This window comes from Simochromis diagramma, unplaced genomic scaffold (genome assembly GCF_900408965.1).
Source record: "Simochromis diagramma unplaced genomic scaffold, fSimDia1.1 OVJJ01000216.1, whole genome shotgun sequence".
NCBI classification, from domain to species: domain Eukaryota; kingdom Metazoa; phylum Chordata; class Actinopteri; order Cichliformes; family Cichlidae; genus Simochromis; species Simochromis diagramma.
Window position 1 is genome coordinate 10111080 of NW_024386883.1, and position 27879 is coordinate 10138958.

A 27879-nucleotide genomic window follows, 5' to 3' on the forward strand; every position below is an offset into this window, starting at 1 on the left:
TTTTTTTTTATATCTCAGAGATTTGAAATGAATGAAAAAGAGTGGTAGAGAGATGTAGTTTCTGTTTTAAATTATACCAGAGCATGGGGCTCTGGAGCTCATATGGCTTTGAGTTGCCTGGTCAAGTTGGCAAAAGGATCAGGTACATCTGCTCTCAAAGCACTTGCTTTCCATGCAACAAGATAAAATGAAATACAATGCACTGAGGTGGCAAAAAGAGAGCTTGGCAAGTATTTTTTTCTTTGTGTGAAAATCCAGTTTATTAAGTGATCAGATTGCTCTATGTGGTGAATCTCCTCATAAATGTTCTATCTTCTCCAGCACTAGAATCCGGCAACCTGCTTTTTTTGTTTGTTTGTTTTTTTTAAATATATTTTTGCTTTTGTCGTGTAACTTATAGACGAAGTTTAGTGGCAAACTTACTCTATATTATATTTTTAGATTATATCTACTTTGCTGTTAGGAAGGGTTCAATGGGTTAATGTTGTAACCCATTGAACCCTTTCTTCTTAATCTTAATGTTGTAAGATAAAGAAGAAATTCTACAGGTAGCCTTGAAGCCTTTATCTGGAGTCTTTCTATACTATTTTTACTTGTATTTGCAGCCATATAAAAGTCAGTGAGCTGATATTAAATTAGAAAATATTTTATCTGAATAAATGGATAAGCATAATATTTTTGGCAGTTCAAAAATAACTTATAACTTTTATAACTTATAGATGTGTGGCTGCCCTAGTTCTGCAGCCAGGTAAACATATCCTACAATTAATATCTGAATCTCCTGTGGTATTCTTTCTGGATAAAGGAACTAGATCTCTTCAAAATGTAAATAACAATGATTAGAGCTGGGTCAGATAGAGCCAAGCGACTAAGCAGCAGTCAGTAGTAGAAGGGAATATAATGTCCAAATAGGTGGTACATCAGGTCAGGAGCATGACCAGAGTCATGGTTATCTTTTGTTTCATGTACTGTGTAACTCCAGGTTCAGACTTTTCGCTTACATCCTGAAGTGTTTAAGGGGAAGCATTTGGCACAAATAATCTGGCTTGTGTTGCAATGTGTACATAGCAGTTTTTTGTCACTTACCACCATTATTACTTACCTACATGAGTTGGCTACTTGATATGATAAATGGAGTAGGAGCATTGTAAGTAGTGCAAGACATCAAAAGAACTTAATAACTTACTTAACTGGGTTTTGCTTTTTTATGGAGAAGTGGAACTTTTTGTTTGTGCCTCTTAAATTTATATCAGATTAGCCATAACAATAAATCTAATTGCCTAGCACTGGGTTCCACTTGATCTGCAAAAGCAAATCTAACCTGTCCAGATATGGACATGGGGTGTCTGAGGCTGGGTGTCCTCTGGTGCCTGGCTTCTGTAGAGTGTATCTCCTGTGAATTTGTGGCTCATTCTGGAGAATTCCACTTATTCATCATCAGATAAGTATCTGGGAACTTTTGTCTTTGTCGTGTTCTTCACCCATTCCTGAGGAGTTTTTATATCGTGGGGGTAAATTATACCGCTTGGGAAGGTTGCAGTTGTTGGGGAATGTTGTTGCAATGGTGGGGTGTGCTTAGTCGGGAACAAAGGTTAGGTAAGCAGTTCAAGTCAAAGTAAAATCCATATGAATGTCAGAGCCCAAGGTTTCCCAGAAGAGTGCTGCATTTAAATGAACTGATCAATGTTGTTCACTTCAACGGTCGCTGGTTTTAAGGTTGTGGCTGATACATATAAATGTAAATGTATGCATGTAAGTGTGTGTGTGCCATCCAGAAGAACAAACACTAGGCCTAGATGGTATCCCTGTAAGACAAAAATCAGAGAAGAAAATGTTGAATTAGTAAAAATTATTTAAAATAAAATAGAAAGCATCATGATCATGAAGAATGGATTTTAACACATTCAACTAAACTAATATATGCTTACAGAAACCTACACATGCATACCTATTCAAATCTGCATCTGTCCATATCTGCCTGAACACCATTCCAGACTGAATTTAAAGGTAAAATAAAACTGAAATTATTCAGTGTCTCACTGCCATTGTTGTCCTGAAAGACTTTGCGAAACCCATCTGGGAAACTCAGCTAGGTAGTTTACATCTTTACCATCTCTGCCTTATGTGTTGAAGCCGGTGACACTTTTGACAGCACTGGGAGCCATTTTTAGCCAGAGAACTTTACATGCCTGCTGGCAAAAGTTGGAGGTTTTCTGTGTGTTTTTAGTTAGAGTTCACTGCAATACAAAAGTGAAAACAAAATCTTTAATAGTTTCAGTATGCAAATGTATTTTTTTGTGTCTTTTGACTTCATCCTTTATATCATCAAGTTTTAACTGTGATATGCTGTGACAGATTAAAAATAGGCATTTAGCATTTGTAAATCCAGTAGACATAAGTGTTTAACCATAGAGTCATGAGATTCCAGTCAAAAGTAAAACACAGTGGAGTATGACAACAAATGTACCATTGTATACTGATTTGTTATAATTTATTGTCACTGTCTTGTATTATTGGTACACTCTGGGGTTTAAGAGGGCTGGAATGATCCAGAATAGCATTACAGAATCTTCGATCAATGACTAAATAAATCTGATAGTTAGTATTTTGTATGAAACTGCCTAACTTACTAACTCCATCTTTCCAGCTGATGCTACAGTTAATTCACCACTTGACCCTACCCTACCTACTGCAGCCCCTTCTCCACCAGTTCATTCCTGTTATGCATTCAATTGAATTCAACAGTCTCCTCAAGGCGTTTTATATTGTAAGGTAGACCCTACAATAATACAAACAGAGAGGAACCCAACAATGAAATGACCCGCTATGGGCAAGCACTTTGGCGACAGTGAGAAGGAAAAACTCCCTTTTAACAGGAAGAAACCTCCAGCAGAACCAGGCTCAGGGAGGGGCGGCCATCTTCCACGAGCGGTTGGGGTAAGAGAAGGAAGACAGTATAAAAGACATGCTGGTGAAGACAGCCAGAGATTAATAACAAGTATGCAGATATCAATAATGTTGCACCAGCAGTACTTCAGCATCTAGCTAGCACTACAAAATAACTTTTTTATGGGTAATCTCAAATGAAACCTTTCTAGCAGTTCAACAAACATCACCACTGACAAACAGGTTCTCTGTGCAGTTTGGCACAGAATCTGTGTGCTAGCTAGATGTGCACAGTTCACGTATTTTCCAGGAAGAACAAAGATGTTTTAAAACGTCCCACTTTAGGTGGAGAAAAATGCAACAAAGAGAGGACACTGAGAGATTACTTTCAAATGTAAGTGCTGCTCAGCATGTGACATTTGGTAAGCTGGAAATTTAAGGCTTAGGACTAATTCATATTAGCTTTCAGTGGATCTCTATATGATTTATGGCTAAAGTTGGCAATTCATATAATGAAATCTCTTTGACAACAAATTAAATGATGATTGAAATTCATCTTATTTAAAGTCATGGAGGACAACAGGTGCCGGCCAAACTGGGCAGTGTGCAATAGACTTATTGGGCACGTTGTACAGTAGGCAGACTGTGGTCTTTGCTACACAACTGTTGGGTTGAGCTAGCAGCAGTAGCATCATAAGAAAGATAGACATGAAACTCAAACAATTTCTAAAAATGAAATTCATGGGAGATTTTATAACAGCAAATATGCTGGAAAAAGTGAAAAAAAAAAGTCTTATTTATGGGCAAAGTCAACAAATGTTTAAGTATATTCAATTGGATTTGGATATTTTGTACATGCAGTTTTTATGGTCCCCTGACCATTGAAATGAAGGGTAATTTTGATAATGTTTCAAAATAATTACTAAAATAACTGCCCCAAATTTGATTCATTGTCGTTGCTAAGTAACAGGACTTGTTTCGAGATGAGGTCGAGTTGAATTTGAATTTCTTTAGCAACTCTTCTCAATTTCCATGTTTACAAAGGCTAGGTTTTGGAAAGCAGCCATAATACAATATTTCACGTAACTCCTGCATATACTATGTAGCATGTACGACAAAGAGCAAAGGAAAACCTAAAGAAGGAGCAACATTTATATGAATACACCCTACAAAATTATTGTAAGAATTAGTTGTAAATGAGTCTTTTTCCCCTTTTGCCCCCTTACCCACACTACCTCCACTTGGCAAAGCCCACTTGGCGACCCCTGGGAACACTGCTTAGATTAAACAAAACAATTTGCAATATGCATGTGTCCAGGTGACAGAAATTATATATGTGACATTTGCTACGACATTTGTCATTCCATTCTCACAATATTTTACTGTCAAAACAATTCATATGTCTTTAAGAAAAAGATTCAAAGAGTCTGACTTGAAATGAATCATCAGTCTTGTTCTAGGGTGCACTGACAGGTCAAAGAACTGCAGCCAGGCTCTTAAAGGAAGTGAACTTGTGACCTTTTGGTAACAGCACCATTTATCTTAAAACAAGGCTGCCTTTCCTTATTAACTGCATTTGTTCAACTAACCAAATGACAAATTTGCATCTGTACAGTTGCTAAAGAGGACTGATCAGCAAAGCACTGGGAGAGTCCCACAGAGACAAGTCTCTTCTTTGCAGTTGAAAGCCTGGGTGATTAATGCTGAGAAAATGAGGTAGAGGGACAGCACTCTGCTTAGCCTGTCAGGCTGTCCCGTTTTATCAAGGAAGATTCAGACTGCAGACTGTGCACCGTGGCAGAGTGGAAGATGTGGTAATATAGTGGAGAGATGGTGACTGAGAAAGGAAGCGTTTAAAAGAGTGACACTAGATAGAGTAAGAAATAGAAAAAGCAAATGGGAGCAAGGGGTGATGGACGATGCGAAAAAAAGAAAAAAGAGAACAGATTTCTTGTTTGATAACAAATTATCCTATTAAGATTTGTAAATGCTTGTGTTTTTTTTCTGCATGAGTGTGCACACAGGCTTCCATGCAAACAAAGGTAGATGTGTGATAAACGCCTGACAGACAAAGGCAGATGTAAACAGTTCTCACAAGACCCAGGAGAGAAAAATGATAGATAGGGGATCACTGTTTATATCGGTCTTCTCTACTCCCTGTATGAGTGGCCTGTAATTGAATGATCATTACACCAAAGCTATGGCTATGGCCCTGCAGTCGAAAATAGGAATTGAGTTTGAAAGAGCATTTAGTGGTTTTGATTTATGAGCAACAATAGGGAAGTTGTTTTTTCAAGCCTGGAACTCTGATGGCCAATAAAGAGGAGCAAGGCTTATCGCCTGCTGTACCCACTCTGACACACATACACCATTTAGCCTGCTAGGCAGCCAGCAACCAGTCAACCAACCAGCTGGGGCCCTTCACGGAAGGAAGTGTTTTCAGCAAATTTGTTTCCTTCATGTCTCGCCCTGAATGGTGCTATTCATTAAAATAGCCTGCAGTCGGTAGGCACTGCTGCCATGGCACATTTATACACTTGTATGCCTGTATCCTCACTGAAGTAGACACACACTTGCACACAAATCCACCTGCATATACACTCACAGCAGACCAAAATCTTTTCTTTTGGTTCACCTCATCTTTGCAGGAGACCCTTCAATAAAAAAGCAAAGACACAAAGAGAGAAAAAGGGTCTGTTGCTTGCACAGCTATCTGCTTTCAGTTAGGGCCGCTGGAGTTGTATATTTATTTCTCTGAAATGAAAAGAGCTGCTCACTTTCATTTAATGGATAAAATATTTGGATTCATGTGGGTCTTACTGAGAATCAAGAGGTTACTAGTGTAGGTGGTGCTGCACACAAGAGCAAAGAAATGTAAAGTGTTAACTGTGAAAGTATTGTGCAGTGGACCGTGACTTGTTTCAGTCATAATCTATAGCGCTCCCGCTATTTTAACTGTAATTTAACTTATAATCTTAGGCAGTGTTTGCACCACTTTAGCCACAACTCAAAATATCAGCCAAATATATCTCAATTATCCCAGGCAACAAGCAAATTAGGTAAAAATGCAATTCACCATTCAGGTACTCACCCACGTTGATATGTTTCCCTTCTTCCATGCTGATAATCAGCATGTTTAATTGAGAAAAGGGTGAACTTTACAATACCAAACAGTTTATTTATGGAGAAAAGTCAACTGTTGGCAGCTTTATAACCTCTTTATTCATGTTTACCTCCATGTGGCATAAAGATTGGCAGCAAATTTCAGTGTGATTTTACTCGTAAAGGTTATCATTTGGGTGAGTCTGTTGGCAAGATGCCAAAAGTGAATTACCAAGCAACTATATATATTTCATAATAACAAAATGCATGCCAAGAAATGTTTTATGACTGTTTTTAGTGTTTTAGAAATCATCATTATGTCAACAAAAGCGTTGTGAGTTTTTCTCTGCACTTGTCTATTTTCATGGAATGGATTGAGGTGCAGTACTGTTACTTTTTAAAGTCATCTCAGCAGATAACTGCCCAGCTCCTGACATGACGAGCACACCAAAAACCTCTGATCATCCTGCCAGTAACTTTATTCCCTTGCCAAGCCCGATAGTAACTTATTGCTGCCTCTGAGACCCACTGTGATTTGAAAAGAAGTAATTTTGTTCCAAAGATGTAATATCTACTGCTGAAAAAATGGATAACATTTTAACAGGTGCATCTCTTCGCAGCATATCACTGTCAATAAGATTATTTTCCCCAAAAAGGGTCTGTTTGCGGTTGTTGTCGTCTGCTGACTTGCCAAGTTCGCAAGTAGGATTTCAGACATGAGATGTTCTGTATTGGAGAAGACCTTCTAATCTTTCTCAGGATGAATATAAGAACCATCTCTACAACACCACCTGCAGCAAGCGTGTTCAGTGGCAGTTTTTGTCGATGTTAGATGATTCAACTCTTACAGCCATGTAGCTGTTATCGATCAGAATGACAACCTGTGGTTATACTTGTTCTTTGCACTAGCTGCTTCTATGACCACTGGGGGTTTCAGTTATTAGCCCTGGGGCTCTGTGTATTGGATCACCTCCTTCTTGCCTTTCATCAATCCTCCCCACTCACTGCACTTTCTCAGTCACACTTAAATGCACTGTATGTGAAGAAATTCCTCTGTGACATATGCACATGAATTCCAAAAGAAACACATGCATACTTTATTATATGCCATTTTCTTATTTTTAATTGCTCCTGATTCCCAGAGCTGAAATGCTGTCACTCTGCAATTTTTCTACAGGACGTTTGTCAGGATCTCCTTTCAAGCTTGCAGTTCCTATCAATTAACAGAAACAGTTAGGAGAGTGTCACTAAGCGGGTTAGTCACACACAGCTATCCCGATGCCTTCCAACACTGTCATGTCATCTGACTTGTCTCAGCTCATGCCAGGGGGCTTTTCTCTTTTTAGAGAAAGAGCAAGAAAAGAGAATAAAAGGAGCTGAACCCACACAGTTGAAAAGCCCCAGAGTCAGAGGTGTTGATGCACATTGATAGTGTGCATATCGATAGTGTGAACATAAACGCACAACCAGGCAGACACATTTGTTTAGAGCATATGGCCGGGACAAATCAAGCACACTAAGTTGCACACATACACAATAAAGTGAGCCTTTTTCTCTCTAACTAGTATAAATCTCAACATCCTATCAAAGTGTCATACGGGAGCTATAGATGTAATATAAGAGAGCACAATGCATCTCATGATGTCATCAAAAGAACCGTAGCACTATTTGTGCTTTAGCAATAACAAAGCCAAGACGCAGCACGACTGCTGTGTATATCAGCAATAACTGTAAGTTATGTGCAGTATACAATTTAAAAGACAGCACCTGAAAAAACAGAAAAATAGATTCAGATTTAGTTTACTATGTTGTACTATAAGTATTCATAATATAGTCTGTTGTGAGTATTAGCCTCTCAAGATGCTGATGTTTGACAAAAAGCTAAAGGATTTCTTTGAGATCACATTTTGTATGAAAATTTGAACGAAAATTTAAAAAAACTAAATATTAGTGGGAGCTTAGTTAGCAAACAGCAAAGAAAAGATCATCATACAGAGTGTGTGTCTGATCAATGACTATTTAACCTCCTAGGACCTGGTGTCCACATATGTGGACATCACATTTTGGGTTATTTAGACCAAAATACTGAATTTTGCTCTACAAGGTCCTGATATCTACTTACGAGGACATTATACTGCTACTGTTCTATGAAAATTTTAAACGAATATGCTCATATGTGGCTCTCATTTTTCTTAAAAACAAAAATAAGGCAAAAAACAAAAATCTGGTAAATCTTTGTTTTTACATTCATCGGGCCCCAATATGTCCAAATACCAAAGAGAAATTAAAAATCCATGCAGTGGAAGAGTTCGGGTCTTAGGAGGTTAAAAAGTGGATTGATTAAAAAAGTTAGCATGATTCAATAACAAACTTTAAATTTTCATTAGACTATAAATTAAAGTTTTAATAAGACATTAAATTAGCAGTTGAGATAATAAACCTATCAGGAAAGTGTTTACTGAGGTCACAGATCAAGTGAGTAGAAGGGTTGTTTTCTGGTAGATTAATGAAGTTGCCAATTATAAAGAGAGCAAGCGGTCCCTTTTTACCATATATTTCACTTAATGTGACTGCAGATTCAACATAAAGTTAATTTTGCATTCAATATGACTTGAAATTCCCAAATGAGACCATTAAGTCATTAGTGAAATGTTGACTGAGACAATAAATTATGCGTGAATTAGGCTACTTTTATCCTAGTCTTCTCTACACTTTGACTTGTTTTAAGATAGGAGAGCCAACCCCTGCTGGCCATTACAGATATTGCACAGTTTTGTACCACATTAGCCCAAATATAAGAGAATTATGACTTTATAAAGAGGTCAAGCAATTATACATTAATTATTTTTTCTTTATTTTCTCTGGCTTGGACAGGCATGGCTCATTAAAGCTTTGCACACAGCTATTATGCCTGTTTACAAGTGCAATCTATGCATGGCAAATGATGGCTAGGAGATATATTTTTAGTAATGTTGCTAAGAGAAACAGAAGATAATTGCATGTTCATCCTATTTGGGCAAGAATTCATTATGTATTGAAAGTACATACTCATAAAACCTGTAAATAATGCAGTCCGTTCAGTATCAACCCCGTGACCAGTCTCTAACACGTTTGGAAAAAGTCATATTGGAAAAATTCTCTGTAAGTTGAAAGATCTTTGTGTATTTGATGAATAATATATGCCCTTCCAGAATAGCAAATGCACAATGAAGAAAGAAAAAAAAGTAAAACAATATATATAATGAATACTTCACATTCCCATATTCTGTTTTCTCTCTCTGTCTCTAACTTCCTTTATCTCTTGCACACAGAGACCCATTGATATACAAACACACAAGTACACACACACACAGCAGACAAACTTTAGAACACAGATGGGTATATTTTCAGTTATATTTTGCTCAATAGCCCAAGGTCCCTAAGCGCAACAAAATCCACCAATAAGGAAGACAATATAAGCTATTTCTCACACACTTGGAGACTTAGCAAAATGTAAACTTCCAGAACCACCTGCCCACATAATCAGCATACTGCCTTTCTTTTCATCCTTCAGCTGGCATGTTTAACACAGCCACACGGGGCAAAACTCTCACATTTTTCTTGATTGTGAGAAATGTGTATGCATGTATGTGTATTGTATTATTGTTGTGGGGACATAAACCAGATTACACAGTCATATTGTGGAACCTTATGAGCTTTTTTTGAGCAAAAAGCATGTTTTGCGTCTTTTAAAATTTACCACATATTGACTCTTCAAGTTTATTATGAAGATCTGGAATCAAAGTAGGTAATTGTAACTGATGAAAAGAGCAACACCAACTGTGTGTGAGAACCTCAGCATGCAAACTTGACAGAGAAAAGACTTTCTACTACAGTTTGGTAATACTGTGGTAGTGTGGTATTAATATGAAAGTAGCAAAATAACTAAACCTGCAGTTTCCCATCCAACGTCCTCACTGCTCCTTCAGACTCCACCTTCTCACCCAATATTATTATTACTCATCTATTACTATTACTCTATTACTCAGCTAAAGCCACTGATTATGCATGATATTACTTAGTTATTACTTTGATATTAATTTGTATTTAAGTCATAGTAAACTCCTATTTCCATATTATTACCTTGTCATTTTCACCTTATTACTCTATTATTACCACACTGTTACCAAGCAGTAATGTAAAGTGCAAATAATTTTCTTGTTCATATGTCAATAATTTGATGAACATTCCATATATCATTATATCTTATATAAGTACAGAAGCTGTACATTTGTTTCGCAGTAGTCAGGTTAATGCTTGACCTCTGACCTTGACCTTGAGGCTGAGATCTGTGAGATTCAAACTTGTGTGAGATTTTAGTAGATGTACCAATGGTGCTAATTTGATACTGCTATGTTGCATTGTTCTCAAGTTATTGCATTCACAAATTCGGGTGTCGACGCCGCCTGCCCGCCCACCCACCCACCCACCCACCCAGCAGGTTGCCGACAATATCCCATCGGGCTTTCATGGCCGAATGGGGGGGGAAAAAACCCATTCAGTTATATTCAGTAAGGCAGTAGTCATCCTAAAATCTGTCTGTTGTCTCTCTACAAACACATAAAAACAAATGCTGGAATCATTTGTAACAACATGCCATCTGTTCACCTGGACATCTCCATTGTGTCCTTGGTAAGATAGACAATCCAGTAGACCAGGTTGAAGGCGCCAAACGAAAGGGGGAAAAGGATGCGTGAGTATTTGTCGATGATGCTGGTGCCAGTCAGAACATTGTTGGCCGGTACAGCTGAACCTTGCTGGAGGAATGCTTGGGCATTGACCGGTGGGTTGGGAAATGTCTTGGCAGGACGCTCAAACATCGGGGTGGAGTTCATCCTCTTCTTAAGCACACTACTGGCATCCACCTTGGAGAGGAAAATAAAAACGATACAAAGTAAAGACCAGGGAAAAACAAAATGTTATAATGTCAGTATCTTATAACATCAATGCCAGTTAGTGTTAAGGGAGGAAATAAGGAAAAAAGGAAAAATCCATTCTGATGATAGTGGTGTGTTTAAACTACTGTAAGTAGACCATATGTCCATATGGTTTGTTTTTTTCAGATCTATATCTAAAATGAGTATGAGTATCACAGTAATTACACCCAGCAAAGAAAATCAATGATGTTTTGGTTTTGATTGAAACTTCAGCCCATTCTGTCAAGGCTGGTGTAGTTGTGGGAGGCAAACAAACCATATTAAACAAAAGAAGCTCAATATATTGGCGCATGGGTTTCTCACGCCTCATCAACTTTCAGTAAACTAGTGTGATCGCAACACATGCTCCCTGCTCCAATAGTTGTAAATCATATACAGTATGTGTACAGAAAGTAAGGGGAGTGTACATCTGGAAAATGGGTCAAGTAACAATGTGTTGCCTCCAGGTAGAGTAAGTGAGAAAGAACACGTTCCCTTTTAAAGGAACAAATTTCAGCATAAAAAAATACAGTCATTCCACGATGGCCTTTTATTGATCAGCAGCTTCACTGAGTAAGCACTGAACTTTATAGAATTAGAATTAGAATAGAATTCAACTTTATTGTCATTGCACATGCACAGGTACAGGGCAACGAAATGCAGTTTGCATCCATCCAGAAGTGCTTTAGTGATATAGATATATTACAATATATATTAGCAATAATATAGATATGTGAGTATATTACAGAAATGGGTCTATTATGGTATGTTATAATGTACACGGTATGAAGTATGTTGTGAATATTCTATAACTATAAGTATGTACAGGCTGTAGTGAGTACAAGCTATGTACAGGATATGAACAGGATATAAATATGAAAAACTATACAGAATATGAAATTTATAATAATATAATTTAATATTTATTATATATATGTTGTTTTGTGCCATATTTATGCTTTATAGGACACTTTTTGTTTACATGGAAATTTCAAATATATTCCTTGTTAAATTTGCAAGTTTCTAGAACAACATTTATTGCAGAGCAGAGTTTGAACAGTTCTTTACATTTTATTTTTGGGGAAAAACTCCTAGTAGTTTACTAAAGCATTCAGTGTTTCTCACTTCACTGTGGATATTTTTTGGCAGTCTTGGAACAAAATCTGAACTTGTGAGATTTAGGCAGGATTTGTGAGGCTACGGGATTACATGCTCCTCTACAGGTTAAGAAACTATTAAACTGTTACAATCCTAAGGCTTAGGGGAAACATTCCAAAAAAATAAATAAAATAAAATCCATGGTGGCCAGTCTAAAAATACATTAGCAGTTAAGTTAGAGTTATTAACAACATTAATACTGAATCAAATTAAATATAAACTATTTGTCAGTCATTCCATGGCAGCTATGCTGAGTAGTGCAATCATGCTGTAAAATCTTAATATATTATACGTCTGGGGGTTTAAATGTGTTTATAATTTGAGGCAGTTCACAGGAGTGCAAGTCACAAACATTTGATATGGAGGTGTTGGACAAAGATAAAAAAGCTAATGTTTGAGCAGCATTTTAAACCTTTCTATTCTCTTTAAGCTGTATTATTATGGGCTTGATGAATATATCAAGCTCTGTAAAATTCTATAGCAACACTGGGGAAGGGCTGTGAGAGAGAGAGCAGGTCCAGATGATCTAACCACCATTACCGCCAGTCATTTTCGAGGTTAAGTTCACTCTTCAGTGAATAATAGTGTATCCTCTTATCTGTGAGTGGTGTACTGTATGCTTCACAACACCAGGCTGTAGCTTCAAATGTCAGCTACCTGTTTCTGTTTCCCTTTTAGGTAAGACCATGCAGTGAGTACACACACCGCATGCATTACTTCTGCATGGTGTACTGCACATGTCTGCAGTTGAGCCAAATGACAAGCTATTGCTCATGATGACAACAGGATCTCTTGGCTTCCTCTTAAATCTCATGCGAGATCAAGTCCTTGTCCCTTATTCACTGCTCTAGTTTTCAACAGACTCACAGAAAGGTTGGGTGCTGACTAACGGATATATGGATCATGTTTGGACGTGGGTCTCCGTGAGTAGAGCAGGTTAAGAGCTACACACGAGTGTGTTTATGTTTCATAGTGTGCGAAGGGGTTAATAGACAGCAAGATTTCACTTTCTGTCCACTAAGGAGCCTCATCTCTGTGGGTGTTTGGATGTAAGTGGGTGAATATATGTAAATAATTATTACAAATTAAAAGCCATGGATATTACACACACAGTCACACACAACAGTTATGATCCAATAAGATGAACCATCGAAGTATACAGATAAATGAATGAAAAGAGAAAAAATTTCCTGATCATTGTCATTTTGCACATTTAGACCATATTAATCTCACAAAGGGTTCACGAAACTGTTTTTTTTTTTTTTTTTTTTTTTTTTACTTTTATGTACAGTACCAAGAGATTACTGGCAGAGAAATAAGGATAAGAAACAAATTGTTCACACATATATCAAAGCCTTCAAAAACACTGGTGACAACATAACTCTTTTAACCTCGCAAATTCAGTAACACAGAGATCTTGCCCTAGGCGAAGTGAATTCAGGTGACTTCTTTGAATCATAGCATGGTTGCTCAAGGTGATTGCACAGTTTAAGGCACAGTTGCACATTTTAGATGACTAAATTAATTTACATGACTAAATTACATTGCAAAACTGCTACTAGTATGACTTCTGAAAATTTCAATAAAGAGTTGGTGGGAAACAGCGGGAGGCATGCAGTTCTGCATAGTGTGTGGGAAAGTTACTTAACTTTCCTACACTACTGCCATTATGGGAAGTGAAAGTAGGCTAATGGCATACATTAACTGGCTTAATGGTTGTAGCTTGTTTCTAAAAAGTTCTTAAAAATACAAAATTTCCCAATGATTAAGCCTGGCAGGCAGTCATTTTAGGCTTGGAAACTTTAACTGCGCTGAATAAAAAATGAATAGGCTAGAGATGTAAGCTTCATGTAGCGCCGGTCCCTGGTGGTTTGATTATTTCCTGTCTCATGTTGACTGAAAGATAACAGTTGTTCAGTGTTTTTCACAGCAGAATTTTCTCCAAAAACTGGATGTCCATCGAATTACCATGACTAAATTATCATTTAATAATACCGTTGATAAAGGTGGATATTTATGGTCATGTTTCACATACTGAATTATTATAGAGTTAGCTATAAACAGTAAAAATAGGGGGTGGGGGGTGGAAGACTGCTAGATGATGTAGAAATAGAAGTTTCTAAATAAATACCTGTAATCAGTGCATTCAACAAGTGTTACTTCATTACAATATACTTACTAAACTAATTATTTTATTAGTCCTTCATTTATTCAGGTAAAAAAAAATCTCATTGAGATTAAAAATCTCATTTCCAAGAGAGACCTGACATCTTGGCAACAAAAGTCAAAATGTTATGCATCATCCATGACGCTACTTTTTAGTTAGTGTTGATCCCTGAACCTGAAAATCCTCTCTTTCAGTCTAGCTATTAAGCCAGCAGGACAGCAAAAGAATTTCCTTAAAAATGTCCTGATTTAATCAGTGTCTCATCGCCTAAGCAATCTTTTCAAATTCTGTGATTGCAAGTACCCGTGGCTCAACCTCTGCATAAAGATCACATCTTTCTATCTCTCACCTTATTTTTTTTCTCTTAATATGAAAAAAAATATTTTCTTTATTTCCAGCACTAAATACTGCACCACCTACTCACCACTGGAAATGCATTCAGCACCCGTTACTCACACTGACAAACACTCGATCCCCCATTATGTTTACAGTTGTATATTTGATTCATTAACTGAACCAATTTGCTTTTGTGAGGTTTCCATGCCTGCTGTGTTTTACATGACAGTCATAACAGGTCGTGGTCTTTTAAATCGTGACTGGTAGATGGCTATTTCTATTCCCAGTGATACACCATTGTTGTGTTTTTTTTCTATGTAATAAAGAGTCTTTCCTCCTACATATTTGGTGAAAGCAGTCATTTTCCATGATGCATCCCTCCCACTCTATTTCTCCTCTCAGTGTAACTTTAATGCATACACACACACACACACGAATGCAAACTCACACAAAACACAAAAAACAAACCACACTGGCCCATCATCCATCTCTCCATCTTGTTCCATATAAAAAAAAATATTTATTTATTTTTTTTTTTAAATGGACTGTGCCTGCTTTCTCAGCCCCCTCTCTGCTTTATTGTGGTGGTGGTTGCCCTCCTTCTTGTGAGCGTGCAGTGATATGCTGGATATTCCCTTAATCTATGGCTCTTACATAATCGGCAGCAACATCATTCACTGAGCCACTGGCTGTCTCCCCGTGTCACTCACTGTGGTTATCACACAGTTACAGGGATGAATAAAGGACTGGGAGAAAGGGCTGGATGGATGATATACTGTAGCTAGATGGATAGATAAGGCATTGTTGAAAGCGATGAGTGAACTATATGGATGCGGGGGACATCGTTTGTTGCCGATGATGTATATACACGGGTTGGTTAGGTGTGTGTTGCAGATAATATCTGCATGTGAGTTATGTGAGTGCAAAACTGGAAAAAGTGAAGGTTGTTATGTTTCACTGTTTATGTGTGGACAGCACATTCAAGCAAAAGTAGCAGGAGAGACGCAGAAGGGAGATCTGTGTGTGTGTGTGTGTGTGTGAAGTAGAGAATAGAGGTCTTACAATAGTAGCATAGAGCAGAGAGAGGAAGCAGGGAAAAGCAATATTGTAACATTTAAATGATCAAAAGGGTGAGATAGAAGCATTGGATAAATTGCAAACAAAAGCATGATTTTGTGATTTTTCATGTATTGTGTTCTGTTTATATTATAGATGTGGCAAATGTCGTATTTGTTCTGTCAGCAAAAAATACGACAGAAAGAATTTAGGGGAAAAAGGTTAAGAGTAGAATCAAATCTATTCTTGTCAAGCAGGACCAACATGCTAAAGCAGGGGTAAGGTCTCCCATTGCTCACAGAACAACCTTTAATTTTCTTTGCAGAATTTCACAATATATCACAAACACTGCATTGACATGATTGCTTCATGTATGCAGCAGGGACTTGGCATGGTCTACACTTGTTAAAGCCTGCCTTTCTCATTTACATTCAAACAAAAACTAAAGATTTTTTTCAGGTAATTTGGTATTTCTCGTATGTTTCTGTTTATTATATTCGTTAAATGTCTTTCATGAAAGGCTTTGCTGTTAAAGATTTTTTAAAATATTGTTATTGTTCTTTTTATTAGATATTCGACTGAAGACAACACTCATGTATGGAAACAAAGTTCTTTAAATTAAAAAGGCTGTTTAAAATAAAGTGAACAAAAACACGAATCTGCCGTAACACTAAAATGGGAACATTTCTAATAATAACAAATTGGAATGCAAACTAAATCTTCACTAAACAGAGGATAAACAACAAATATGAAAATGAAAGTGGTTGGTAAATGGACTACCATTATGGACTATATACCACTTTTCTTAAAGTGCTTTATACAACTTGCCTAATTCACCCCCATTCAGTCAAGTACATTTTCCCATGATTTTTTTCTTTTTGGTAAGTGTTTTTATCTAAAATTCATAAAAGTTCTTACTCTTATGGATGCATTGGAGAGCAACTCGGGGTCAGTATCTTGACCAAGGATATTTGGCATGCAGACTGGAGCAACCAGAGCTCAAACAACCAATTTTACCTGCTCTTTCTCCTTCAAAGCAGCCTTTAAGATTTAATAAAGCAGTTTTCGGACACAAGCACAATTGTGTGATCCATCACATTGCTCTGTAGAAAGTCTGATGCTTTCAAATTGCTGTAATTGTATCCCTCCAAGAAATACTGGCCCATGTAGGAGTCTTCTGCTATATGATGGATACAGACTCAAAACTCCAGCTAACTCTTTTTGCATTTGTGTGTCCATGGAGCATTCTCTAAAAAAATGGCACAAATAACAGGAGTTGTAAAACTAGTCAAAAAAGACATCAAAGTGTGTGGCTCCGGTAGTGACATGGCTTTTGATGCACACTGTGTTGACGCAATAAGTACAGACTAAGCTTTAAACATTGATCAATGAACAATCATTTGTCATGGAGATATCGGTCACAGTGATGAAATATTCTTGCCATCGCTGGCATGAAGCTGAAACAACTATACGATCATAAAACTGAAGTAAATGTGGTTTAAATCATTTTACACTATAGACAGAATATAGTTCGAATATGTGTTTTCTCCCCACGTGGGTTCTCATAGGGAGTACTACCTACATTTTTCCTACAGTATGGCTTTACAGTGTAGAGTGCTCTAAGATAACTCCTATTGTAAATATCAGAAATGAATTGAACTAAATTTGAATAATTACATTTCAAGTTGTGTGATTCATTGCTGTTTTTCAAGTTCCTTGGAATAAAATGACAGCTCTGCTCTTTATATCACTGCCATCATGAATCATTGCATCAGAGCTCAGTTAACAATGGCTTTTTTTATTATACATACAACTTCGTCAGACACTTTTCTATAGTCAGAGTTAGCTAAAAAAAATTCAGGTGTTCAGGTAATTCAGGTCTTTTTCAGCAAACTCTTTTCTAACTCAGGATTAGACAATTCAGAATTCAAGAATTAGACTCAACGTAAGTTAAACAAAAAGGTTGCATATTGTAGTACTCGCCTTTTTTAACACAATTACTATTTTTTTTATCTACTGCTCTCCGTTTGCCACACAGATGTGCTTATGTCATGCTGACAGAGCCAACATAAACTGTGAAAAGAATGAAACGCTGAAATTGTTATATAACAGCACAGAGCAAAGAATGGATTTCGTCAGCTAAAGAGAGACAAACACCAGCTAGACAGGATGAAAAAAAATACAGAAGCTTAGCAAGATACCAGAAGTCAAGTCAAACCTCAGATCTAAATAAACACAATGATTAGGGAGAAGAACCTGATATACAATATATAGAGATGATGTCATAATGCACATGTTATATACCTCAACCTTAGAACCACAAGCACTTTTGGCCACCTCATTTTTGCGTTTTTAGCCCTTCCCAAACAAATGACTCATACTTCACAAAAAAACTGCTTCCCACCTTCCTTGAGTTATAATTCAGAAAAACCAAAACTAATAAGTAAATTTCTAGAATTTGTGTAATTCAAATAGGGGCATATATCAATATGTGCACGCCATTTCACAGAGCAATTAGTGCAAAAAAAGACATGAATACACTTTGCTTAGTATTAGCCAGATGTTACTGAGCCACATTTTTTAAATGCCATGCTTCATTCATTTGCTGGGATTAACCAATTTCTAAAGTTTAAAGCTGGAGCTAATACTATACCATCACTTTCTGCATGTCCTTTACTGGTTTAAGTAAAGAAAAGCAAAAAAGTAAAGGTGGCATTTCTCTACTTTTGTGATATTAAGTGATATTAAGATGTTTTATCTGAAAGAAACAACAGCAGGCTGGTCATCTTCAACTAGCTAATTATCAGAATATTTGTTGATACATGTAAACAGAAGTTTGAAAAGGTGAGCTAGACTTACTGAGGACACCTCTACGTCATTCCCTGCGGCCACAGCGGGAGCAGCGGCCGCAGCTGCTGCCTCCTGAGCTGCTGCCTTCATGGCCGCTGCTTTCCGGTGCTCCCTGTTGGCCTGTAAGGTGGAGAAGTAGTTGACGGCTGCAAACTCAATCAGGGCGGAGAAGACAAAGGCAAAGCAAACAGCAATGAACCAATCCATGGCTGTGGCATAGGAGACTTTAGGGAGTGAGTGGCGGGCACTGATGCTGAGTGTTGTCATCGTCAAGACAGTGGTGATACCTGCATATGGGAAGGAGACAGCAGTAGATATATTGTTAAATAAGGATGCTGAGCCTGCCTGTTTAAATTGAGCCCTTTTTTTTCTCAAAATCTGTAGATCAAATCTTAGAAATCATTTATCATTTTACCCAAATCTTCACACCACTTATTACAATGGTGTTTAACACCAAAAAAGAGAAAAAAAACTATTTCACGCATGTCAGGATTTTAAAGAGAAAGCACTGCTGTTCAAACAGAGGGCCAAAGGATTGTCTGAACAGATTTTATTGGATGTATATGAGTCAAAAATCGAGCTTTCTGGTTGAAATGAGAAGTTTCTGTTTGGAGAAAGGAGAACACTGCATTCCAGCAAAGGAACCTTATCCCATCTGTGAAACGTGGTGGTGGGAGTATTGTAGTTTGGGCATGTTTTGGTGCATCTGGTCCAGGGCAGCTTGCCATTAGTGATGAAACAATAAATTCTTAATTTTACCAGAGAAAACGTGAAAGAAAAAGACAACCAGTAAACAAACACCGATCGGTCGTTCTACCAAAAAGTTTTTGTAGTAAAAGAAAGATTATTTTTTGGAATCATCAAGGTTCTGATATACATCCAGCAGAAATGATGTGGAAGGATCAGGACAAGCAGTTCACGAGGAAACCCACTAACAATGCAAAGTTGAAGCTCTTCTGTAAAGACGGATTTGAGAAAACTGGATGTTTAGGTGTTCATTGCTTCTCAAAAAGTAAAAAAATTAAAGACACTGACAGTAACAATCCACACACAAATATGCAATACTGGGACATTTGTTCCTAAAGAACAAAAAAGTTAACAATTTAGGTTAACAATGATTGTTAACCTAAATATTGGGAAAAATCTTACAGTTTCTTCATGCAGTTGCTAAATTTGAGATTTCAAATTTATACTTTCATCAAAATATCAATAGTATCAGCAATATCCATGATGAAACTGCAAACAAACCATCATGATGGACTCGTACTTGTTACTGATAAATATCATAATAAGCTAACTTGACATACACATTTATACATCTTCTTCTTCAGCTGCTTCCTTTAGGGGTTGCTAATGGATCATCTGCTTCAATTTCACCTCATCACTTATATCCAATTCTATCATCCCTACTCTCTGCATATCCTCGTTTGCTACATATATATGAACCATCTCTGTGGTCTTCCTTTTTTCCTTTTGCTTAGCAGCTCCATCTTTAAGATCTTTTCTCCAATATACCCCGTGTCCCTCCTCTTCTCATATTCATACCATCTCATCCTTTTCTCTTACTTTCTCTCCAAATTACTGAACCTGAGCTGTTCTTTTCTGTTCATTTCAGCTGTTCATTTCTAATCCTGCACCTCCAGGTCCCAATCGAAATCGTAGCATCGTGTTATTAATATTTATAGAGAAAGATATACTTTTAAAAAAAGGCACATTGCACATCATACGACAAAAGATACTGTGTAACACTAGTTAAGATGTTGATGTCATAAATCTTTGATAAAAATATATGTGTATATGATGTAACAAGAAAATAACAGAGCCAAGCAGAGCATATTTTTCCCATGGAATATTTTTAACATGTGGCAGCAGTCCTGTTTTATGGCATATAACTAGAATGTGGCATTTCAAATCAGAAAGTGTTGCCAAAAAGTCACTTGAGGGAATGCTAATCTGTCCATAAGCAGACTAACCCCTGCCCCCACATTGGCACGTCGGTAAAAAGAGACCGAATATCTATAAACATTCTGGAGAAAGACATCCAGGCTGCTTGTCTAATATGAGGTACAGACAAGATGATGGAGAGAGATGATCAGAAGAAAGAATGAACATGAACTTGAAGCTTACACTAAGACTAACAGACTTCCTTTTAGTAGGAAATCAATATACATGTATATATATATATAATTATTATTATTTTTTTTTTTTTCTAAGTAATTTTCATTTGGGAGAAGAGTAGTTTATCACACAAAAGGTCCATTACATGTGCATTTTAGATATAACATTTAAGACATAGCCCCTAATACTACTTAATTCATGAATAGAAATGATCCGTAGTTCTTAATCCTTAGATAAGAATTTCCCTTTTCCCCACCCAGATTCCTTCCTTATTAAGTCAGATAAAGATGCTGACAATGAACATCTCTTTTAATAGCCCATTACCAAAGTACATATCTAATTCACTTTCATCAAGCTAAAGCAAGCAGGGATAAAGGGCCATTGAACACTGTTCCCATGGTTTACCAAATGTGCACTGTAGCTGTGCACTTTTCATTAGCATTGTAGGAACTTATGGGGGTTTTAATGCACCTAATAATGTCTCAAAAACATTTTCTACACAGCACTTTGATGGTAAAACCTAACAACCCTCAGATGCAACCTCCTCCAACAGTCAACCAGTCTGACTGTTTAAATCTGAAGCACCAGTTAAATGACTGCAAAAGGGAGGAGGAACATGGAAAGAAAGCCTGTCAGGGTAGGAGGGAGAGGCAAAAGAAAAAGAAAGAAAGAGTGTGGGAGGGAGAGGGATGAAGTATAAAGACAGGATAGAAATGAAATGCTTGGGGCATTTATGGGCTTTTATAAGAAAAAAAGCAAGGTACAAATTAGGCCACACTCAATTAAGTCTGTAAGACTTGTGCTCAAGGGACTTTCAGCTCTTAGGTTGTTGACAATTCAGCACGCAACATGGTATGGTTTAATGCACTGTCAGTGTCAGGCCTGTCTCCAGAACAAAACAACCTAGGATGCATCTGAAGAAAATGAGAGTGCACCAGCTCTGGTTACCTTCCAAATAATGATTATCGGATTAATACACACAGCTATTCACTGTTTTCTGTTGTTGTAGCAAATGTATGTCTTGTGAAGTCAAAGAAGTGTTTAAAGTTCACAAATGAATTATGACTTCATAGACACAATAATTGTTTGTTTTGAACTCCCTTAATACATGTTTTGTATGTTTAATATTCTTACACCTATAGGTCACCTATAACTTATCTGTTCTTCTCAAACTTAACTAAACTGTCTATCTTTTAGTCACAACCCAAAACGTGTGTGTTAATTCAATTTATTCAAGCAGTGGCTTTTTGGCCATCACTTGCAATGCAACTTGTTTTGTACATAATCTCTTGTGTCCTCTGTCCTCGATTGAGAATGAGCAGGTTTTTGGGTTTGTTTCGTTTTTTTTTGCTTGTCTGTATCTTTTCATTCCAGCCAGTACTGAGTGAATTGAGAACAGCAGGATGAGTGAGGCTAATGAGTTGCCACAGATGTGCTTTCTACATGAGGCTTCAACTTCCATGCAAACATTAATGACGGGGATCTATTCTCTGAAGGAGAATGCAGACTTGTTGGAGCACTGGCTCGTTTCCAAAGACAAGGGCTAGCACTGCTTCTGTGCACAGCTGCATCTTGAGTTTTACAAATAATGGAAATTCAGCTAAAAATGATAGCAAAATCTGTGCACTTTTGCACATTATCCTCACTTTTTGCATCTGTGCTTTTTCTGTCTTTCTGTTGCTGTCATTCCTCTTAGTCTATCTCTGTTTTTGTTCAGTGTATCTCACCCTTGCTGCTCCTGAGGCTAGAGCTTGGTAGCAACTGTAGCGTAATGTAATGTGAGCAAGCGGAACCTGTGAGTGCTCGGAAAAGGGCCAAGTAAACATCCTCCCCCTCTCAGCCCTTGCATGACCAATTTCAAAAAGGACATCTATTCCCAATTAATTCAGCTCCACCATAGTGGAGGAGGAATAGAGATAATGAAGGTAAAACCTGACTGTGATGACTGTGGTGGTCTTTGTTCTATTGCAAGAGGTTTCATTTTAAAGACAGCTCATTGCAGTTTAATTTAGGGTGCAACAAACAGAGAAAATATAGTTGCTTAAAGTTTGTAAAGTGAGAGTCAGGAGTTGTGGGGTCAACCAGTGGGCGGCAAGTCAATAAATCCAGACAGTTTATTATTTGGCTTTTTGATACTTTGATACTTTACTAAAAAGAAGTAAGCCACAACAAAATAATGGATAATGTATGCTTGGCTATTTTGTTCAGCTAATTAATGGGCACTCAAGTTGTGTCATAATCTGAAGCTAACTGCAATGGTGCAAAATTAGAACTGAGAAAACCTGAATATTTACAAAAATTTGCCAGAGTTATTTTTGGAAGACAAACTGAAAATGTTCTTCAGCGTTCCAAATATTTCAATCCAAGTAGTCAATGGCTGTGTGAAATGTGTTAGCTCTGGAGTCTACATCAAAATCCCTTTTTCTGATATTTTTTTCAAATCTTGAAACTGACATTGAAATTTATACACTAAATGAGTATGAGAATTTAAGGAGCTCTTACCGAACACAGTCCGAGCTGGAACTGATTCCTTATTAATCCAGAATGAGACTTGGGCCAGGATGACAGTCATGATACAGGGAATGTAAGTCTGAATCAAGAAGAAGCCCATTTTCCTTTGCAGGTGAAAATGAACGGTCATAATGACATATTCACCTGGAAGAGTAAATACCAAAAAGATTTGTCAATGCTGAGAATTTACTTGACATGGTTGCCACCTGATGAATACACCAGTCTTTTAATACTGACTGGTGAAAAGTATTGTTCTATTTATGATGAAATTTTTAAAAAGAATGCAAGTTCATGCATGACATAACATTCCACAAACATGTAATGGTAAAGAGTTCACTGATTTACCGAAGTGTCCTTAGCAGGTTTTAGTTTTAACACAGTGACCACTGCACACTCTTTATGACAGGTGATGTTAAACATCTGCTCACCTGTATTGGATTTTAGTCTCTCACTGGAAACTGTCTGACCAATAAGGTCATACTGCAGCAAACTGGATGATTCTTGTGGCACTTCAACAGATGACAGAGGACCTTTCTTCCATGTGTACACAATTTCACTGATGGGGTAAGCATCTAGACAGCATGGATAAAAAGGGAGATTAAAAATGAAAACTTTCAAAAATTCACACACACATACACACATATGTATGGCATTTCAAATTAAGATCTTTGACGATATCTTGTCAGTCATCTGCTCAGTGACAGGGTAATCAGTGATTGAAAGTGACACCATCTGTCGGGTGAGTAAGGCTGAAAAAAAAACTAACTCACAACTCCCAAACTTAAGTGGGCAGGCATGGCCGTCCATGGGGAAGTTCATCAGACGCATGGGGCACTCTGCATTTATAGTTAATCTGTAGGAATAGAAAACAGTTTAATTAAGTGTATGATTTATATTTCATACTAGCTTTATAAACACTGCTCTTTCAAGCTGGGTCTGGTGTGGTGCCATTCAGCATTATAGCAAAAAAACAAGTACAGAATATAGGATTATACAATATTTTTGGTAACATAGATGACCTAAAACCTGCAAGACCATTTCACTGCGGTGAACACACAACTTGGCGAAGGACAACCGTGGATAACACATTTCACAAAGGATGTTTTTATTTATTTATTTATTTTTAATGGCAGAGGAAGAATCCCATGTTTGTTGTCTGCTCATAAGTAAAACATATACTTACATATTTTCATAACTTATTTATAACTTTTTTTTAATAACAACTTAATGTTATTTTCTATTTGTATTTATTTTATTTTATTTATTTGTTTATTTACTTGTAAAACACATTTGATTCTTTGGAATTATTCAAGTTATAAAATTCACAGAACACAACATCTTAATAATATCCTTAGTTGTTAAAACATTTCCAGTGATATTATATTGGTTTTATTGTTAATGTAATAAATGACTTAGGTTATTCAGTTCTACAATGTTGTTATAATATTCTTGTTTACCAGAGTGACAGTTTATACAAGAACTCACAGCTAATAAGCAGCTCAGAGCTTTGAGGAAATTTCTCAGGCTCACAGACGAAGGGGGGGAAACTGATCCCAAATGAAATGATTCCAGTTAAACTACTTTTTTTTTAAAAAAAACTTTAAGATGAAGTAATTCAGAAAAAGTTTAGATCTTTTACCCAAAGCTAACACAAGGACAAAATTCAAGCTGAGACTGTAGAAACTGCATCATTATACTCACAAAACTACAGTTAGCTTATCTGTTATTTAAACATCTATTGCCTTCGAATGTATTTTCTTTTCAGCCAGTGAACCAATAAATGTAGCACTACTTCATATATGTAAAAAAAAAAAAAAAAACAATAAAAAAACAAACAAGTTGGTTTGTGTCTGCCATCTTGTCTATAGCCCCCCACCCCACCCTCATAAAATCTGTAATGTAGATAAAGGTGGCATCCCTTTATTGTAATATAGTTTACAAATTTTCTTAGATAAAGCCTTTTTATTTACTTTTAAATGTTTTAGAGTTCATCCACTTAGATAATCTAATTAAAAACAAAAAAATCTGTTTTTGTGCCATTATTGACTCTAGGGGCTTTTTTTTTTCATTCTGCATATCTCCTTTTGGAACAAAGCTGGAGTCATGTTTGTTTGAATCACTTTCCAGGGCTGTTTTCAGTATCAGATGGCACATATCTTGTTTTTGGAATGGCACGCTGTTTCTTTTCATGTCTGTGCATATTCTTGGATGCCTGTTCATCTAATTTGTTTTCCAGGTCTGTGCTCTATTCCGGTCTTGGCTAGGTTTGAATCTCACTGTCCAGCACTGTTACCTCATGGTGTAGAGGATAGTTCCGTTCTGCATGATGCGGAACAGCTTGTTGGGGGTAGTCATGTTGTGAGAGATCGACCTCTTGCCATTGCGGAAAAATGTGTCCGGTGTCCAGATCTTGCTGACCATCAAGTTGTTGAGCCGCAGGATCTCAATGGGGCCCTCAAATTTTAGTCGTTCGTCAATCCACGTCTGACGAAAGAACACATCCATGGTGTATTCCTGGATGGAGGTGAGAGCGTGGGTTATGAATGTATTTACTACTACTATGACCACTCCTACCGCTGGTGCTGCATCTACTATCTCCTGCCATTATTTTTCCTGCTTCCCCCGGAGATAATGGCAGATGGGTTTGTGAGCCATGGTTTCGAAGGAACCTGCTGGATAGAGTATTGGCAATGTGATGAATTGTTTTCTCTTTCTCAGTCTCTTTTTCTTTCTGGAGGATTATGTTATTAATGCCAATACTGCCAAAACTAAAACCTTGTTTATGATGAAAACCCTCAAGACATAGCATATTGTACACTTTGGTCACCTTTATATATATATATCTATCTATATATATATCTATATATATATATATATATATATATATATATATATATATATATATATATATATATATATATATATATATATAGTTTTTCTTCAATTGTTGCAAATTTTACTTTTCTGTTTTCCATGTTTTATTCCCTACCAGCTCTGAAAGTTAAGTGAATTGATTGAGTAATTCATTATTAATACACAGTTAAAATAGACACAGTTTATTTCATCTGTACAGTCAGCAGTAAGTCAGTATTATGAGTCTATCCAGCTTTTAGATCACATGGATGGCCTTGCTTCCCTTAAAAGCTTTACATACCCCTCTATAGAACTGCCCCTAGCATATCGCATGGCAGTTCTAGTAGGCTTTAGAGGCTGTGAAGCAGTATCTAAAGCTTAAGACCAAAGATAGTAGAGTACAACAGACATACATCACTCAGTCTATCCCGTGGCAGAAGTAGCCCGCCTATTCCATCCTAACACAGCCACATCGCTATGGCGGAGGGTGGGGGGGGGGGAAGGATTGTCAACCAGATTAAAATCCTAAGCTGCACTAATGACATCCTGCCCAAATGTTGGAATAATGAATGCTGGGAGTAACATGAGTTGAGGTTGAAAGACCATATACATTGCAGTGAAATCTTGTTTTCACATGTACTTTGTTTACAATCAACCAAACACATGTATGTGAATAACATCCACACATTTTTCCTTGTGTATCCTGTATCAGTACTTCAGTGGTCGGCATAGTTGACATACCATCTCAACATCTGAAACAGGTCCAAAGCTGGTGACAAAGATGTCAGTTTTGACCTCTGTAACTGGACCTACAGCAGAAAGATAAGTGGTTGCTTTGATGCAGACAAAAATTTTGGACTAGCTTATTTGTTAATTTCTTAAAATATAAAGAGGTTAAGGAATAAAGTTATATGTATAAAATGTGCCATTTACAGACTTAAAATAACCACATCAGATCGAACGAACACACAACAAAACAGTATGCTTTAGATATGATAATTTTATGAACAGTTTCTAATAGTAAACTTGTGATTTTATTATAATGTAAGAGGGGGAAAACGGCTAAGAGATAACGTAAACTAGATGAGATACACACAACTAGTTGAGTAAAACTTTATCCTTTAAGGAAGGATATGGATCTAATCATCATGAAGCAATATTATACAAAATACAATATAATACGTCCATTAGCATACCTCCAAATCCAGGTCGCAGTCTGTTGTCATAGCCATCCAGTAATCTATCCAATATACGCGTGATGTTATCCAAATATATACTGGTCTCACTGTGCTGATTTCCCCAAACACTGCTAGCACTGTAACTAAAGTACATATGCACTGCTCAAAGCTCATTTCAACAGATAGAAAATCAGTTGAATATACTGAGTTTCTCAAAGGCACAAGCATCCACAGTCTGTGATTAAGATGCGTAAAAGTCCGAGAACATGCAGAGAAAAGAGTTGCCATACTCACCAAGACAAAAATAAGCAAGTTACAAGGAAAGCCATGCCTCGACACCTGACAACTAGAAATCCCAGGTCAACTTTTAAAATCAGCATATTCCATCATTTTCAAAGCTTGATAAAATGCGAGTCCGCTCTTGCTTTACTTGTAAACCGTGAGAGGATACCGCGCCAGTCCAGCACGACTTGACTTTCCCTCTAGTGCGGTTGCGCCCGCCTCAGCCTGAATCGCTCAGCTGGAAAAACCTGAAGAGTTTTTAAGAGAGTGAAGAGGAAGAACGACGCGAGCTTTAACGTTAACGGGACAAAGCAGTTTGCAGGGAATACATCGGTCTCGACGGCAACTTTGCTATTTAGATCGTTTTGAAGGTTAAATAACGAAGAATGTCGTCCTTTATTTATTTATTTATTTATTTATTTGTGTT

At 37.1% G+C, this 27879-nt stretch overlaps 1 protein-coding gene across 1 annotated transcript; it reads right to left on the reverse strand.

Annotated features, from left to right (window-relative positions):
• gabra6b (gamma-aminobutyric acid type A receptor subunit alpha6b) lies at nucleotides 1-27879 on the reverse strand. The gene is made up of 10 exons (XM_040032203.1): nucleotides 27465-27879; nucleotides 27189-27313; nucleotides 26734-26801; nucleotides 25433-25653; nucleotides 23910-23992; nucleotides 23568-23711; nucleotides 23131-23283; nucleotides 18520-18797; nucleotides 10636-10892; nucleotides 1-1805 (listed from the first exon to the last, which is right to left on the reverse strand). Exons 1-10 carry the CDS (start codon nucleotides 27548-27550, stop codon nucleotides 1793-1795), a joined length of 1428 nt encoding a protein of 475 aa, XP_039888137.1. The 5' UTR covers nucleotides 27551-27879; the 3' UTR covers nucleotides 1-1792.

Coding starts and splice junctions, on each gene's coding strand:
- gabra6b (XM_040032203.1), bottom strand. CDS start 27,550: ATGCTGATTTTAAAAGTTGACCTGGGATTTCTAGTTGTCAGGTGTCGA. Junction 25,654..26,733: donor CTGTTTCAGATGTTGAGATG/GTATGTCAACTA, acceptor ACCTCCATCCAG/GAATACACCATGGATGTGTT. Junction 10,893..18,519: donor ATGACGTAGAGGTGTCCTCA/GTAAGTCTAGCT, acceptor TTCCTCTCCAAG/GTGGATGCCAGTAGTGTGCT.